Source organism: Amblyraja radiata, chromosome 27 (assembly GCF_010909765.2).
Source record: "Amblyraja radiata isolate CabotCenter1 chromosome 27, sAmbRad1.1.pri, whole genome shotgun sequence".
Classification (NCBI taxonomy): Eukaryota; Metazoa; Chordata; class Chondrichthyes; order Rajiformes; family Rajidae; genus Amblyraja; species Amblyraja radiata.
In genome coordinates this window covers 26,748,947-26,766,493 of record NC_045982.1, presented here as the reverse complement: position 1 = coordinate 26,766,493, position 17,547 = coordinate 26,748,947, and the positions used below count along the sequence as shown (strand labels likewise).

Here is a 17,547-nt window from a genome sequence, read left to right as displayed (position 1 = left end):
GGAACATTTTTCCTGCATCTAGCTTGTCCAGTCCTTTTATAAGTTTCTATAAGATCCCTATAAAATTATAAAAGGACTGGGCAAGCTAGATGCCTAAAAAAAGTTCCCAATGTTGGGCGAGTCCAGAACCAGGGGCCACACAGAGTCTTAGAATAAAGGGGAGGCCAAGAGTGAATGAGAGGTGTAAAGCTGAGGTGTAGACACACGCCGGGGAGCAGCGAGGGCGGCTGGGCTTATGCAGGCCTCCCGTAGCCCCGCTGCGAGGATATTCCACCTCGCCTCCTGTAGACCGACAGCCGCCAGGCCCGGACCGGGAACCAGTGCCGGGCGGGGGTACAGAGGCCGGACTCATCACCGGCCCCACACCTCCGGGCGGCCGCAGCCACAGGGGGGAGGCGCGGCCCAGTGCCGGCGCATGCGCGCCCGTGCGGAGCCGCCGCCGCGCCGCCATCTTGGAGCCTCCTCTCCTCAGGTCAGTGACCTTTAACCCTACGCCGGCGGCCCGGGGACTGCACCGACCCGGCCTCGGCGGGACCTACTCTCGCCACCACCGCTCGCAACGGCCCCGAGCCCACAGTCCTCGGTAGCCCGCATCCCGCGGACCGAGCCCGGCTTCACATGGCCCCCCGCTTCCCCTCCAGACCCACCTCACCCCAACCTGCTCCATCCATGCCTGCCCCTCCCTCAACCTCTCCACCCACCCTAACCTTCACCATGCCTACCCCACCCTCAGATGCGCCCTCAACCCCAACCTCTCCTCCCACCCGAACCTTCACCATGCCTGCCCCTCCCTCAACCTCTCCACCCACCCTAACCTTCACCATGCCTACCCCACCCTCAGATGCGCCCTCAACCCCAACCTCTCCTCCAACCCGAACCTTCACCATGCCTACCCCACCCTCAGATGCTCCCTCAACCCCAACCTTCTCCAAACCAAAGATTATAGAGGAACCTTTGCTCCAAACCCACCCCTCCATAGCTCCTCCTCACCCCAACCTCCCCTCTCATACTACCCTGCCCCATCCTCAGATGCTCCCTCAACCCAACCCAATCTAAACCTGCCCATCCACAAATACTCTCTCACCCCAACCTTTTCCAAACTGATCTCACCCCCAACCCTCGTCGAAACCAGCCCAATCCATCCCTGGCCCATCAAATCTCATACATCCCCGAACTTAGACCCTCACCCCTGATTCCCCCAACTCTAATTCATGCACCCCTCCCCACCCTTCAAACTTGCGCTACCTTCAGATACACCCTCACCCCAACTTTCTTCAAACTTGGCCCCCTCAAATATTCTCATCCCACACCAACCTGCTCCAAACCTCCCTCACCCCAACCTTTTTGAAACCTACACAATCCCCACAGACCACCAAATAGCAGTAGGGAGGTTGGGAATAGCATCAAGCAGGAAGTTAGGGATGTGTACAGCAAAGGTATCATGGGTGACTTGATTGGGCCAACCAAATTGGTACCAGCGCTGAACAGGAGGATTTCCTGGAATGTATACGGGATGGTTTTTTAAACCAATATGTAGAAGAACCGCCTAGAGGACCAGGCCATCCTAGACTGGGTATTGTGCAATGGGAAGGATTAGTTAGTGATCCTGTTGTGCCACGCCCCTTGGGCAACATTGACAATAATATGGTGGAATTCTACATTAGGATGGAAAGTGACACGGTTAATTCAGAGACTATGGTCCTGAACTTAAAGAAATTAGACTTTGAAGGTATGAGATGGGAATTAGCTAGGATAGACTGGCAAATTATACTTAAAGGGTTGACGGTGGAGTTGCAATGGCAAAGATTTAAAGACCGCGTGGATAAACTTCAAAAATTGTTCATCCCTCACTGCAAAAAAATAAAACGGGGAAGGCGGCTCAACTGTGGCTAACGAGGGAAATCAAGGATAGTGTTAAATCCAAGGAAAAGGCATATAAATTGGCCACAGGAAGCAGCAAACCGGAGGACTGGGAGAAATTTAGAACAGAGGAGGACAAAGGGGTTAATTAAGAGGGGGGGGGGGGGAAAGAGCATAAAAGAAAGCTTGTGGGGGGGATCTTATAGAAACATAAAATTATATAAGGACTGGACAAGCTAGATGCAAGAATAATGTTCCCAATGTTGGGCGAGTCCAGAACCAGGGGCCACAGTTTTAGAATAAAGGGGAGGTCATTTAAGACTGAGGTGAGAAAAAACTTTTTCACCCAGAGAGTTGTGAATTTATGGAATTTCATAGAAACATAGAAACATAGAAAGTAGGTGCGAGAGTAGACCACCAGGTCCGTCGAGCCCGCACCGCCATTCGCTCATGGCTGAACACTAAACAGACACACTTACCCACAAACAGTAGACACAAGACACAGAACACAAGACACTACCCTCCCCTTTATACCGCTATCACCCCTCTCCACCCCAAGAACCTCGTGATCTCCTGGGGGAGGCAAAAAACCGGATAAAAACCCAGGTCCAATTCGGGAAAAAAATCCGAGAAATTCCTCTCCGACCCCAATCCAGGCGATCGACACTTGTCCAGGAGATCACTCAGGTCTTACTATACTAACCATACCTAGGTCCATATCCCTGCCCTCTCCCCGTAGCCCCTTATCCCCTTGGCAGCTAAAAAAACATCTATTTTAGTCTTAAATATATTTAACGTTTCTGCTTCCACTGCTCCCTGGGGCAGTGAATTCCATAAATTAACCACCCTCTGGGTGAAGAAGTTCTTCCTCATCTCAGTTTTAAAAGAGCCCCCCCTTATTCTGCAACTATGTCCCCTAGTTCTAGTTTCCCCGATCATTGGGAACATCCTCGGTGCATCCACCCGATCAAGGCCCCTCACGATCTTATATGTTTCAATGAGATCGCCTCTCATTCTTCTAAACTCCAAAGAGTAGAGTTCCAGCCTACTTAACCTTTCCTCATATGTCAATCCCCTCATTGCAGGAATTAATCTTGTAAACCTTCGCTGCACTGCCTCCAGGGCTAGTACATCCTTTCTTAAGTATTTCCTGCCACAGAGGGCAGTGGAGGCCAAATTACTGGATGGATTTAAGAGAGAGTTAGAGCTCTAGGGGCTAGTGGAGTCAAGGGATATGGGGAGAAGGCAGGCACGGGTTATTGATAGGGGACGATCAGCCATGATCACAATGAATGGCGGTGCTGTCTCGAAGGGCCGAATGGCCTCCTCCTGCACCTATTTTCTATGTTTCTATGAAGACACAAACAATCTCCCAGAAATACTAGGGGACCGAGGATTTAGTGGGAGGGAGGAACTGAATGGAATCCACATTAGTCAGGAAATGGTGTTAAGTAATCTGTCAGGACTGAAGGCAGATAAATCCCCAGGGCCTGGTGGTATACATCCCAGAATACTCAAGGATGTGGCCCTATAAATGGTGGATACATTGGTGATCATTTTCCAATATTCTCTCGACTCTGGCTACCCTACAGACCAGTAGTGGGAAGATACTCGAGTCGAATGTTAAAGATATTATAGCAATGTATTTGGAAAGCAGCGACAGCATCGGTCCAATTCAGCATGGATTTATGAAGGGGAAATTATGTTTGACTAATCTTCTGGAATATTTTGAGGAAATAGAATGGTTAAGGGAGAGCCAGTGGATATGGTGTATCTGGATTTTCAAAAAACCTTTGACAAGGTCCCATACAAGAGATTAGTGTGCAAAATTAGAGCACATGGTATTAGGAGTAGGTTATTGACATGGATCGAGAACTGGTTGGCAGACAAGAAACAAAGAGTAGGAATTAACGGGTCCTTTACAGAATGGCAGGCAGTGACTAGTGGGGTGCCGCAAGGCTCGGTGCTGAGATCCCAGTCATTTACAATATATATTAAAGATTGAGATGAAGGAATTAAAAGTGACATCTCCAAGTTTGCAGATGACACAAAGCTGGGTGGCAGTGTGAGCTGCGATGAGGATGTTATGAGGCTGCAGGGTTACTTGGATAGGTTTGGTGAGTGGGCAGATGCATGGCAAATGCAGTATAATGTGAGGTTATCCATTTTGGTGGCAAGAAGAGGAAGGCAGATTATTATCTGAATGGTGTCAGATTATGAAAAGGGGAGGTGCAACAAGACCTGAGTGTGCTTGTACATCAGTTACTGAATGCATGTACAGCAGGCAGTAAAAAAACTAATGGCATGTTGGCCTTCATTGCGAGAGGATTTGAGTTTAGGATCCAAGAAGATCCTACTGCAGTGGTACAGGGCCCTGGTGAGACTGCACCTGGAGCATTGTGTGCAATTTAGGTCGCCTAATTTGAGGAAGGACATTGCTCTTGAGGGATTGCAGCGTAGGTTCACCAGCCAAAAAGCCAAATCAGAATACTGATTTTAGATGATCAGCCATGATCATATTGAATGGCGGTGCTGGCTCGAAGGGCCGAATGGCCTACTCCTGCGCCTATGTATGTTTTCTATGTTTCTATAAACTCTCAAGAGTTATTGAGGGAGTGCAGCGTAGGTTCACCAGGTTAATACCCGAGATGGTGGGACTGTCAAATGATGAAAGAATGGATCGACTGGGCTTCTATTCACTGGAATTTAGAAGGATTGGACGATATCTTATAGAATCATATACAATTCTTAAGGGATTGGACAGGCTAGATGCAGGAAACAATTCCCGATGTTGGGGGAGTCCAGAACCAGGGGTCACAGTGTAAGAATAGGACTGTGATGAGGAAAAACCTTTTCACCCAGAGAGTTGTGAATCTGGAATTCTTTGCCACAGAAGGCAGTGGAGGCCCTGGATGTTTTCAAGAGAGAGTTAGATATAGCTCTTAGGACTAACGGAATCAAGGGATATGGGGAGAAAGCAGGAATGGGGTACTGATTTTAGATGATTAGCCATGATCATATTGAATGGCGGTGCTGGCTTGAAGGGTCGAATGGCCTACTCCTGCGCCTATTTTCTATGTTTCAACCTACGCCCTCACCCCTGATTCCTCCCTCAGTTCCAACTCCCTGCACCCCAACTTTCTCCAGACCTGCAGCACCCTCAGATCCACCTTCATCCCCAATCCCCATCTAACCATCTCCATACCTGCCCTATCCCTCAGACCCTCAAAATCCCCACACCTCCCGCAACCTGGACGCTCCCTAACCCCAGATACCCCATCAGCTCTAGCCCCAGCATCCCTTTTCACCTTCTCAAAACCTGCCTCACCTCCAGATCCTCAACCTCCCCATCTCCTCTCTATCCCCCAGATCCTCCCCGCCCCCTCACCTCCGACCCTCACATCTCCTACCAAACACCAACCCTCTTAATCTGGCTCACCCAGACATTCAGTCCCAAACATGTCCCCATTCTCACATGCTCCCCCATTCACACCCACATCTTCCCTCAATGTCCTACTCCAACCTTCTTCAAATGCGCCCCACCCTAACATTCACCCCTTAAAAATCTGCATTCACCTCAATCCCCCGATGTCTGACCTTTTCCACATCTGTCTGCAACCCCAACCTCCATTCCCAGTCTTCACCCCCCCAGCTTACAGTAGTGGATCTCTGGAATTCGTTACCGCAGATGTTTGTGAAGGGTGGATGGCTGAAGGTGTTGAAAGAGGAGTTGGGTACATTTCTGAATGACCAGGGTATTGAAGGCTGTGGAGAGCTTGTGAAAAAGACGAATTGAAGTCTGGGGCAAATTAGTCATGATCACATTGAATAGTGGAGAGGTTTCAGGTTTGCACCTGGTACTATTTTCTTACTCCACGATCCTCTCTTCATCACGTTCCTTCTCCCTTCCCATCACACTTCTCCCTCCCATTACTCCCCCTGTTGTTGCCAGCCCCCCCTCCCTGGTCCTACGTTGCCCTGTCAACCTGTGAAACAGTACAAAGGACATACTGAATATTTTCAGGAATGCCGGAAGAACACAGCCAGTCAAGCAGCATCCTGGAGAGAGAAATTAGTTAAAATATGTCGGTAACTGTTCCCAGTTGATTTTTTTAATTTACAGATGCAGCATGGCTTTCAGCCCACCGAGTCCACGTTGATCATCAGTCACAATAGTTTTATATTATCTCACTTATCCCACTCCCTGCACACTATGGGCAATTTACAGAGGAAACCAATCAATTTGCAAACCTGCACGTCTTTAGGATGTGGGAGGAAATCGGAGCACCAGAGGAAACCCATGCAGTAACAGGAAGAATGTGCAAACTGCACACATGTAACACACGAGGTCAGAATCAAACCCAAGTCTCTGGTATTGTGAGGCAGCAGCTGTGCCACTATGCTATCCTAAAATGAGCTGAAATGGTAACTGGTTTCTCTTTTCACAGATGCTGCTTGACTACCTGAATTCTTCCAACATTTTTGTTTTTCCAGCATCTGTAGTTTTATTTGTTTTTCATTATATATTTTCAGTTTTCTTGCAATTTCTGCTATTCACTCGTGCTGAGATATGTTTACATTTATGGTGAGACCTTTATATTGCTGCCCAGTCTGTCGTAGTGGGACCCACCCTGCCAAAGGAGATGATGCAGTAAGGCCGTAACTACAAGGTAATAATATAAACCTGAAGAAATATGATTAGGCCATATGTCTCCTGCAACTGGTTCTGGCATTCAATGGGAAATTTGGGCTGTACAATTCCATGAGTGGTGGAAAGTCGTGTCAGGTAAAGGAAAAAAATAGAAGATAGACATCAGAAATGTGCTCTTCTGCCTCACTGACATGATTTTTGCACGGTCTTGAAGGCAAGAAAAGGGAATTCAGTAAACCCTCCTTATTATGGACCTCTTTATAACAGATTTTGGATATAGCGGACGGATCTACTGACCTTCACCGCCAGGCCGAGTTATCGACGCAAAGCTCGGCCTGATTCAGCCCCCCCGGCGGCTTCCAGGCTAGGTTGCTGACACAACTCACGGCCATTTCCAGACTTGGCTGCCGACGTAATGCCTTGCCAGCACCGCCACCCCGGCCACTTCCAAGTCAGACCCATCGACCTTCACCACCATGCTGGTCTGTTAATGCTGGCCCACACAGCTTCCTCTTCGCTTCCAGTCCGTGTGTACCACTACCACCTGTTTCCATGCTGTATCTTTCAATCAATCTACTCAGCCAGGTCTGATCTCCCTGCCTCGACTGAGGGTGTCTTGTGATAAAAGGCCGAAACACCCAGTGACGTTGAGGTACACAACTGAAGATGTGTCTGATTGGTAGCAAAATCTCCTAGCGGTCATTCCCCAAGAATATCAAATGTCAATTGTAGTTAAAAACCTTAGGGATTGTAACATCCAGCCCTACTAACCTATCAACTTGACATTAAATTACATCACCTTATCCACATCGCCCATCATCAACATCCTGAGAGCTACCATTAACCAGTAACTCATGTAGATCAACCAATTGATCACTTTGGTTGTAAGAAGAGTTTCCTTTCATCATCTTAACGTTGCTTATCCCAAACCTGGAACCTCTACCATGAGAAGAAACAAGGGCAGCAGTTACTGGGGAACCACCATTGCATGTTGTCCTCCAGCTTGCATGCATTCCTCAATATCACTGTCATTGCTGGGTCTAAATACTGGAACCCTTCCCACCAGCACTTTTCATGTAGGTCTCTAGGCCGTCATCATCTAGGCCGTCATCATCTATTCCTTCAATAGCCTGAAGGGGGATGTTGCCTGATGAATATCCAACATCCCTGGACATTTACTGCCTTCAGCACCAGTAGATGATCCCACGAGATACCATCTCTGAGAGTACTGAGCTAATTCTCCATGGATTCCTCATCACCACTAAATCTGATCTTATATTCTCATATTTTCTTGCAGTAAAAGGAGGTCATTTTGGCCATCAAATTTATGCTGGCTCTTAGAGCACTGACATTAGCCAATTTTCCCTGTAACTATTCTACCTGACAAGCCCACCAATCCCCTGGATTCATCTGTCACTAGACGAATCCTACACTAGAGGAAATTAACCAGTCACAGTTTCTTGGGGATGTGGGAGAAAACCAGAGCTCCCAGGAAAACCCACATGGTCACAAGTGCTTTTAATATTCAGCACCCAGGGTCAGAATCAAACCCAGGTCACTGGAAATAAGTGGGGGTTCTACTGCTTGCTGCAACATTCTGCTAGTCTATCACCTCTACCACCTTCAAACTCAAGTACATCCTGCACATCAGAATGGCACTACTGCTGTGATTTCCCCAAGGAACACCCATATTGATGGGGGAGTACCTTATTGCAAGTGCTTAAACCCAGTGCAGTTTTATAACTCCCAAAGCTGTCCAAAGCCGTCACTGTGGAGGAAGCAGCTGCAGATGCTTGTTTAAACCAAAAATAGACATAAAATGCTGGAGTAACTCAGTGGGGCAGCATCTCTGGAGTGAAGGGTGACGTTTCGGATCGAGACTCTTCTTCAAACTCAGGAAGTCTGAAGAAGGATCTCAAACCGAAACATCACCCATTCCTTCTCTCGAGGTGCTGCCTCTCCTGCTAAGTCACTTTCAGCATTTTGTTTCTATCAAAGCCTTCACTATCAGCTGCTGGAGAATTGTCTGATTGTGACACGTGTAACCTGGAGTATGTTTTTTGTTTCAAGGAATTAACAGGGTGAACAGCCAATGGAGATTCCAAGCACCTTCAGGAGTCAACTGGCAAACTGCCTGAAAACAGCAGAGCATTTAAACGAGTAAGTTCCCATTCAGCTTTAAAATAATCAGTATCTTTAGTATATTGGGGAGGATATGATTGACCTGATAACCAACAATAGAATGTTTATAATTTGGTATATTGATTAATTTTTTTAAAAATGGTGTGAGTCTGTGCATTAAATGTGACCTGCTAAATACTCACTCACCTTCAGCAATCCAGTGATTCAGGGCCAGGCAAACCTTTAATCTATCTATTCACAGCAATTCCCTGTATTCAATTAGATTTCTATGCATCCAATTATCAATGTATCTAATTAATTAGTTTCAATCATTTACGCTTGTATGTCCCTCAGCTAAAACAACTTCCTGATTATACTCAGAGTTGACCTTGTGTTATTTGCATAATCATGAGAGATTCTTTAGATTGAGTAGTATTGTGCCAGGACTACTGCTGTGTGGAGCTCACAAGTTAGTGGCGTAGCATCTGGGTAAGCCAAGAATGGCTGACACCTTTAGCCTTGTGCTGGTAAATGGTTTAGTATAGCTTGATGGTAGGCCAAAGGGTCTTTTGCTGTGCTGTATGATTCCATTAGGCAAGTGAGTTGCAAATCAACTCGACTGTCAAGTGTCTGAAATCATTGGCTCATGTTAGTTTTCGTGGCACTCTTTAAAGCATTTCTTCCAATGGAGGATCTGGGAATGACATCCAGACCTGGGAGCCTGGCAGTTCAACGAGGGTGAGAAGAAGGGCACAAAATTTTACTGACACCGACCTACAAACGCTTCTGAATGAGATGCAGCCAAGGAGAGACAGACTGCTGGGTGTGCATGGAAGAAAACCACAGAAATCTATTTCACGTGCCATGTGGAGAGAGGTGGCAATGGCACTGAACGCCACCTCTCTCACCTCAAGGACTGCAGACCAGTGTCGGAAGAAGTTCAATGACCTAACCAGAGCAGGCAAGGTAACTCTTCAGGCATTCTCCCTTGTGCACTGTCATGTTTCTCACCCTCTAAAGTCATTCCACTTTGTGGTTAAGAGGGAACTGACTTTAGAAATCATGTTACACATAAAACCACAATAAAAGGTTCATCTTCACGGGAAGATGGGCCGGTAAGATAAGGATCCAGTTGCAGAGGAGGGGTCTTGTCCTCGGTTCAGGGGTTTGAAGATGAGTTTGGTTAGAAATTATAGAGGTGAAGGCAGAGTTTTAGTCAATAAAGAGGACACTGATGTAGATGTCTTTGTTATCTGGATGTTCCAGGGATGAGTGTAGAGCCAAGGAGATAGCATCTGCCATGGAAATCTGCCAGTGGAGTGCTAATTGTAGTGGATCAACGCTATCTGGGAGATTGGAGTTGATGTGCAATATGAATGGTTTCTCATAGCACTTTGTGATGGTGGGTGTCAGAGTCATGGGACATAAGTCAGTTCATTCTAGATCAATTTCTAGTTTTTAAATCATAGGTTGATCATTTTTTCTGTTGATCAATTGTATTATGGGACACTGGGAAAGACAGGTAGGTAGAGTCAATCTTATATGAGTTGTGATCTTATTGGATTGTGGGATGGGCTCAATGGTCTACTTGTCCCTTTATTCCTATGCCAGATCCCTTGCATGCAGAACCTTCCTGTGTTATATCACAAGGTTATAACATGTCAAGTCAAGGCAAGAGAGTTTTATTGTCATGTGTCCCAGATAGGATAATGAAATTCTTGCTTCATGCAGCACAACAGAGTATTGTAAACATAAATACAGAACTGTTCAGTGTGTCTATAATGCATAGACCATATATACACACATAAATAAACAGATAAAGTGCAATAGGCTGTTATAGTTCAGGGATTGTTTGATGGTGAGTTTAATAGCCTGATGGCTGTGGGGAAGCAGCTGTTCCTGAACCTGGATGTACCTGATTTAAGGCTCCTGTACCTTCTACCTGATGGCAGCAGGGAGATGAGTGTGTGGCCAGCATGGTGTGGGTCCTTGATGATGTAGGCAGCCTTTTTGAGGCAGCGACTGCGATACATCCCTTCGATGGTGGGGAGGTCAGGGCCGATGATGGACTGGGCAGTGGTCACAACTTTCTGCATTCTTTTCCGCTCCTGGACGCTCAAGTTGCCGAACCAAGCCACGATGCAACCAGTCAGTATGCTCTCTACTGTGCACCTGTAGAAGTTCGAGAGAGTCCTCTTTGACATACCGACTCTCCATAATCTTCTCAGGAAGTAGAGGCGCTGATGTGCTTTCTTTATAATTGCATCAGTGTGCTGGGATCAGGAAAGATCTTTGGAAATATGCACGCCCAGGAATTTGAAGTTCTTGACACTTTCCACCATCAACCGGTTGATATAAACGGGATTGTGGGTCCCTATACTACCCCTTCCAAAGTCCACAATCAGTTCCTTGGTTTTGCTGGTGTTGAGAGCCAGGTTATTGTGCTGGCACCATTTGGTCAATCGTTCGATCTCACTTCTATACTCAGTGATTCGTCCCACAACAGTGGTGTTGTCGGTGAACTTGATGATGGAGTTTGCACTATATCCAGCTACGCAGTCATGAGTATAGAGTGAGTACAGCAGGGGGCTGAGCACGCAGCCTTGAGGTGCTCCCGTGCTGATTGTTATCGAGGATGACACATTTCCACCAATACGGAGAGACTGTGGTCTGTGGATGAGGAAGTCAAGGATCCAATTGCAGAGGGATGCTCAGAGACCCAGATCTGATAGCTTGGTAACCAGTTTGGACGGGATGATGGTGTTAAATGCCGAGCTGTAGTCAATGAATAACAGCCTGACATGTGAGTTTCTGTTGGCCAAGTGGTCCACAGCAGGGTGGAGAGCCAGTGAGATCGTATCCACCGTTGACTTGTTGTGGCGGTAAGGGAACTGCAGTGGGTCGAGGTTCTTGCCGAGGTAGGAGTTGATATGCGCATTATCATCCTCTCAAAGCACTTCATCACCACAGACGTTAGTGCCACTGGTCGATAGTCAGATCTGGGAGAAATTTCTCTGACTAACCGTAATTTAATGATGCATTCTTTTTACAGGAAAAATTAATGCACAACGCGCGCGAGGGACAGGAATGCAAAGGGTACATCCCCAACATTAAGGAGCTCACCCCTTACGAGGATCAGGCTGTGGAGTTGGCAGGTAGACAGTGTGGTCTCGCAGTGGTGGCGGACGGTGAGATTGGTGTGACGCTGCAGGCTACAGGTTTGTGGTATTACATCAGTACATTGAATTGCAACTCTCCAAAACAGGGGGGGAATTTTTATCTTGCTCTTGCTTCACTTTAGAGCCTTCACAGCAGTGGGGTCCAGAGGAGGAGGATGACGAGGATGAGGATGATGATGATGATGAGAAGCTCTGCTTCTTCATTGACTACGATGATGAGGAGGAGGATGAGGATCTTGAAAGCAAACCGGATCGTGAGTCCTTGCAACTTGATCCATCTCCGTGTTCCACAGGTCCAGCCCCTTCATTCTCAACCTCCTCGAACATAGATTTTCCACTCCCCTGCTCCAGCTCCGATGTGCTCACCAGAGAACGGTTAGATAGCATCAGTGAGGAAGATGCATTGGGCGATGGCCAAGATGTCAGGGAGCCATATAACTGGGCAGCGGAAGAGGACGTGTCATCTTCACAGCGGAAGCCGAGAAGAAGGATGCATCCTGTCTCGGAGCCGTGGGACTCTGACCTGTCGGGGACTCAGCCAAAGCGAAGGATGTTCAACGAACATCTTGCATACTTGCAGCCCCTGCGATCGATATTCGAGGATGTGCAGCACCTGACCACAGTAACACTGGAATCTACAGCCCTCATCTGCAGCAGCATCAAGGAAGCTTTCGCTTCCCTGCAGACGTCGATGGAGCACGTGGCAGCTTCACTTGAAACTGCAGCACACCTTCAACTCCGTAACACCCAGGAACCACTCCGTGCCCCTGCTGAGGCACAAAGTGCAGCCATGGCCCTGATAGGGGAGAGAATCGATGGCACCCTACACGCTGGCTTTCAGACTCTGGGATCGGGGATACAGACTGCTTTGTCGCAGGGCTTTCAGGAACTTATAGCTGCTATTAGACCAACCGTTCATCTGGTCAATGGGAACATAAATGCAGGGCCCAGTGTAGCTGAGAGTAACCTGCCTGGTGTGGCCAATTCTCAGGACAGCATCACCTGGCAGAGGTCTGGCCTGCCCCCTCTCAGTACCAGAGCATCAGAGTTTCGGAAGCAACGTCAGTCAGCCCATGCAGGAGCTCAGGAGATGCAGGCAGCGGCTGCTCCCAGCCAGGAGCCGGCAGCGCGAGGAGGAGGTGGACCTGTCTTGCTCCGGTCTCGCAAGCCATTTGTGGCACAGGAATAGCTGATCACCTACTGCGATACTCGGGCTGCACCCAGGAGAAACTGTAGGAGGGGAGAAACCCAGGAAGCATTATGTGAGAAGAAAGTAGAAAAGTTTATTTTACAAATGGGTTGATTGTAATTAAAGTGAATGTCCACTTTGTGCCAATTATTCAGTCAGATGAACATATATGAGTCTGATGTGATGAGGTAGGATGAATATTAGTGTTAATGATTTATCATTTGTGTGACAGCGGGGAGCATGAGATCTGTGAGTTGTACAAAGATACATTGTTAAACCAATGACGTGCTTGTGTACGTGAGCTGTCTCTGTGGTGACGGCCATCCTGATGCTTCCCTCTCCACATACATTCGGAGCAGCCAGAGGCCGATTCCTCAAGCAGAATATATCCACGTGTGTGCAGGTTTTAAATTGCAAAGTCCTGCAGGGTGCAAGGATCTATAAATGGGCATGAGATCTGGACAAAACTGAGAGACCTGCTCTTTCAAGAATCCAGTGGCCCCTCTGTGGCCTCTCGGCTGTTCTTCCAGCTGTGAGTGAGCTCGTTAACTATGGCAGCAAGATCCAAACCTCGCTCCTCAAAATCTCTGTTTACATCACTGATGAGTTTAGCTCGTGGTAGCTTTGTGTATCTTTAAAGGAGAGCTATTTGTGTGCTGTTATTCCTACTCGTTTTGTTCATAAAATTAACTGGGTCTTTGCACTGATTTCCATGACTGTCTGGAATGACGCATTGGCAGAAAAGTTAAGTGCAGTCATCAGTTTTAACAGCTAACCAGACAGTGTTCTTATCCATAGCCCTTCATGCAGTAACTGACATCATTTTCTTTTTTAGCACTCTTCATGTGCAGAGCACCTTATTAAAGTCTACATAAACCTGTACAGCCTGTAAATTATTTATTTCTCTGTCCCCTGTTAATTCTGCTCTGCCATTGCAGTTGCAGACAAAGCGGTTCTGATTGATAATCCCAATTCTGGAATCAAAAGTATCTTTGAGATTTCATGTTCTTCAGACGGTCAGAAGAAGATACAAGAAAAAAGCTCAAAATCTTCCTCAACCTGGATATTTTTTCCCCAGCAATCATCAGCCTCAAGGGATCCCCATTTCTGTCACTCTCAGCTATTCCTTGGAATTTTCAGATTCAATGATAAGTTTACGGATTACATGGAGCTATCTAGTGGACGATCATGAACGTTGTCTAAGGTTACAACAGGATATTGATATTGAAGAAATGGCAGATGGAATTTAACTCGGACAAGTACAAAGTGATGCACTTTGGGTAGTTAAACTAGGGAAGGATGTACAAAGTACACAGTTCCCCGAAAATGGAACCACAGGGAGGTAAAGAAGGTGTTTGGCACGCTTGCCTTCCTTGGTCGAAATATCGAGTACAAGAGTTGGGGCGCCATGCTAACAGTTGTACAAAATGTTAGTTAGACCACACGGAGACCAAACAGAGTATCGTGGGCAGTTCTAGTCACCACACTATCGGGAGGAATAGTTGAGCAAGAGACGATGCAGAAAATATTCACAAGGTGGTTTCCTAGATTGGAGGGCTTTAATTATCAGGAGAGATTGGATAGATTGAGTCTGTTTTCTCGAGCAAAAGACACAGTGGTGTCATGATAGAGGTATATAAAAAATTCTGAGGTATAGATAGGGTGGATAACCGTTGGTTTCCGATAACTATTTCAATTGATAGGGTTGTCCAAAATTGGAGGTCATAGGTTTAATGTCAGAAAGAGGTTTAAAAGAGATCTTAGGAGTAAGTTTTCACACACACAGTAGTTGATATCTGGAAAGGGGGAAACTATGTTCACTATAGAAAGGATATCTCAAATGTCCGAGAGTGAAAAAGCGCCACCTTGGGAGCAGATGCAGCAGAGATGGAGAAATTGAGTGTAGGGGATGGTGTCCTTACAAGAGTCAGGATGAGATGAGATGAAGATAACTGGGAGCCAGTGAGTTTATAGTAGACTTCTGTTGATAGTGATGGAAACAGATCAATAAAGGTGGGAGATGTGTCAGAGATGGTCCAAGGGAATTTATGCTGAGGGTAGAAGTTAGTGCCAAAGTTGATTAAATCAACAAGTTCTGCACAGATGCAGGAGGCAGCCCCGATGCAGTCATTGATGTAGTGGGGAAATAGTGGAGAACGGTGCCTGTGTAGATTAGTGGAAGTTGCAGTTTAGATCCAGTTCCATTTTCTAAAGTATTAGCATTGGCTGTGGCTCCAGATTCTACAGCAGCATCTTCTACGAGAGGGAGGATCCTTTCAAGTCAAGAGTGTTTTATTGACTTTCCAGTGCAGAGGCAATTTAAGTTGTGAGTGCTTTCTACCTCGTGTTACAAGAGAGAGAAATAGCAGTCAGAGTCGGGCATATGTCTCGTATATCTTCATGCATACGAGAGAGAGAATCTGTTACAGGGAACGAAATGGGATAGACAAGTCTGAAGAAGGGTTTTGGCCCGAAACGTTACCTATTTCCTTCGCTCCATAGATGCTGCTGCACCCGCTGAGTTTCTCCAGTATATTTGAGTACCATGGGATAGACAAGGTTGCTTTAAGAGTCAACTGAGTCGAGGCTGAGTTGGATGATCAGCCATGATCATATTGAATGGCGGTGCAGGCTCGAAGGGCGGAATGGCCTACTCCTGCACCTATTTTCTATGTTTCTATGTAACATGGACTCAATGGGTCTATTGGCGTCAAATAATTTTGTTCTTGGATGTTCTAAATGTTTTAATGATTCTAGAATGGTCAACATTAAACATGTTGTTCTATAGCATTACCCAAAGATCACGTGTGATATAGGCTGGTAGGCAACACATTTCATGTCAGAAAGTACAGGCATACTTGAAAAGCATCTTTATCTTTGTAAATTATTACCCGATTTCCAAGTTCTCTTTTCCACCTAAAGCCCTTAATAGTTTTCACATCCCACAACGAATCCGTTCTTTCCTACAACTATGCTTGAAACTCGCCAATTATGTTTCTGTATGTATGTAGTCTCACTGCTCTGTACAAGCTGTGACGATGCAGCCTCCCTAAGGTCCACTCCAATCCTTGTTGCCAGCAGATGGGCCAGAAGAAGCCTACCAACCGTGCCTGGCTGCCGAAAACACTGGCACTCTAGACTGAGCTAAGGCCAGTCAAGTGAGCCACAGCTGGATCCAATAAGTGGTTATGTGCACCGTGTAAGTCCTACTCCTTATAAACCCAGGAGTTCTAGCCAAAGAAGGGAGAGGCCGACGGCCTGTATAGGTCCGGTAAACGGTGCTCTGGCAATATTCCCTGCTGTTACAAAATGACAGGAGAGAGTGGGTCTAGTGGTATGGAGGCCAGTGGAGGAGAGGATAATGAAGGAAATGTTGAGAAGGAGTGGGAAACCGTGGGAACACGGGGTAGTCCCAGGAAGAGCAGACGTAAAAGAAGGAAAAGCAATATTGGTGGATCGGAGAGTGAAGACAAGGAACCAGAAAAGGAAATTTCGTTAAATGTAGTGGTGAGGTTTGAAGGAGGAGTAAAGAAGATAGAGCCAATGAAGCTGACAAAAATAATCAGAGCCCAGGTTGGGGAAGTAAAGTATGCAAGAGTGCTGGAAGATGGAAACATGCTAATAGGGTGCAACAGTGAGGCTCAAGTTGAAAAGGCAATGAAAATGAACAAGATTGACAAAATCAAAATAATCAAAGTAGTGAGAGTGGGAGAATGGAGGAGGGCAGGGTGTAAAGGGGTTATCTATGGAATCCCTCTCAAAGTCAATATGAGTGAACTGGTTCAGGAACTCAGAAAGAGATGTGAATTAATTATGAATGCCAAAAGAATGACCAAAGGAGCAAAGAAAGAGGAAACTGAGTCAGTCCTGCTTGAATTCAAGACAGAATCCCTTCCAAAAGTGGTCCATTTTGGATTCATGCGATTATAGTGTAAGAGAGTACATACCCAAACCAATGAGGTGCTTCAAATGTCAGAAATTTGGGCATATAGCTAAAATGTGCAAGGGGGCGAGGAAATGCGCAAGGTGTAGTGGGGACCATGAATATGGTCAGTGTGGAGAGGGGGTCAGACCAAAGTGCTGTAATTGTGGAGGAGAGCATAGTGTGGCTTACTGGGGCTGTGAGGTGATGAAACGTGAAGCTGAAGTACAAAACATAAGAGTGAAGGAAAAGGTCTCCTATGCAGAGGCAGCAAAAAAGGCTGACCCTACAAAACAGATGAATGAAAGAAGGATCAGGAGGGAGCAAGATATGGGCATAATGGAAACAATAAAAGAAAAAGAAAAGGGTATATGGAAAGAAAAGAAAAACCTGGTTATATTTATAGCAGGAGTAATAAATGCGACAGCAGAAGTAAAATCCAAAACAGAAAGGATCCAAATCATTGTAAAGGCTGCAGTCCACCACTTGGGCATGGCAGGATTGAAGTGGGAGGAAATACATGATGGTCTCAGTATCCAGGCAAGCCAATTCAACATGTGTGGGTTAATAATATTAATGTTAATCCTACAATGGAATGCAAGAAGCTTGTTAGCCAATGGGCAAG

General features: G+C 46.4%; 1 protein-coding gene across 2 annotated transcripts; it reads left to right on the top strand.

Moving 5' to 3' along the window:
• The first annotated feature begins 381 nt into the window (after positions 1-381).
• On the top strand, positions 382-13,882 carry LOC116988578. Of its 2 annotated transcripts, XM_033045419.1 has the most exons (6): positions 382-472; positions 6,394-6,530; positions 8,582-8,671; positions 9,307-9,598; positions 11,685-11,850; positions 11,934-13,882. In XM_033045419.1, the coding sequence occupies exons 3-6, from the start codon at positions 8,604-8,606 to the stop codon at positions 12,998-13,000; spliced, it is 1,593 nt and encodes a 530-aa protein (XP_032901310.1). In that variant the 5' UTR covers positions 382-472; positions 6,394-6,530; positions 8,582-8,603; the 3' UTR covers positions 13,001-13,882. The 2 variants fall into 2 exon arrangements, with proteins under 2 accessions (XP_032901310.1, XP_032901311.1); XM_033045420.1 differs by lacking the exon at positions 6,394-6,530 and having other exon boundaries at positions 384-472.
• The last annotated feature ends 3,665 nt before the right edge of the window (positions 13,883-17,547 follow it).

Bases quoted from the DNA above. Each gene is read 5' to 3' on its own strand.
- LOC116988578 (XM_033045419.1), top strand. From the start codon at position 8,604: ATGGAGATTCCAAGCACCTTCAGGAGTCAACTGGCAAACTGCCTGAAA. The intron at 9,599-11,684 runs GTAACTCTTCAG...TTCTTTTTACAG, and splicing joins ACCTAACCAGAGCAGGCAAG to GAAAAATTAATGCACAACGC. The intron at 11,851-11,933 runs GTTTGTGGTATT...GCTTCACTTTAG, and splicing joins TGTGACGCTGCAGGCTACAG to AGCCTTCACAGCAGTGGGGT.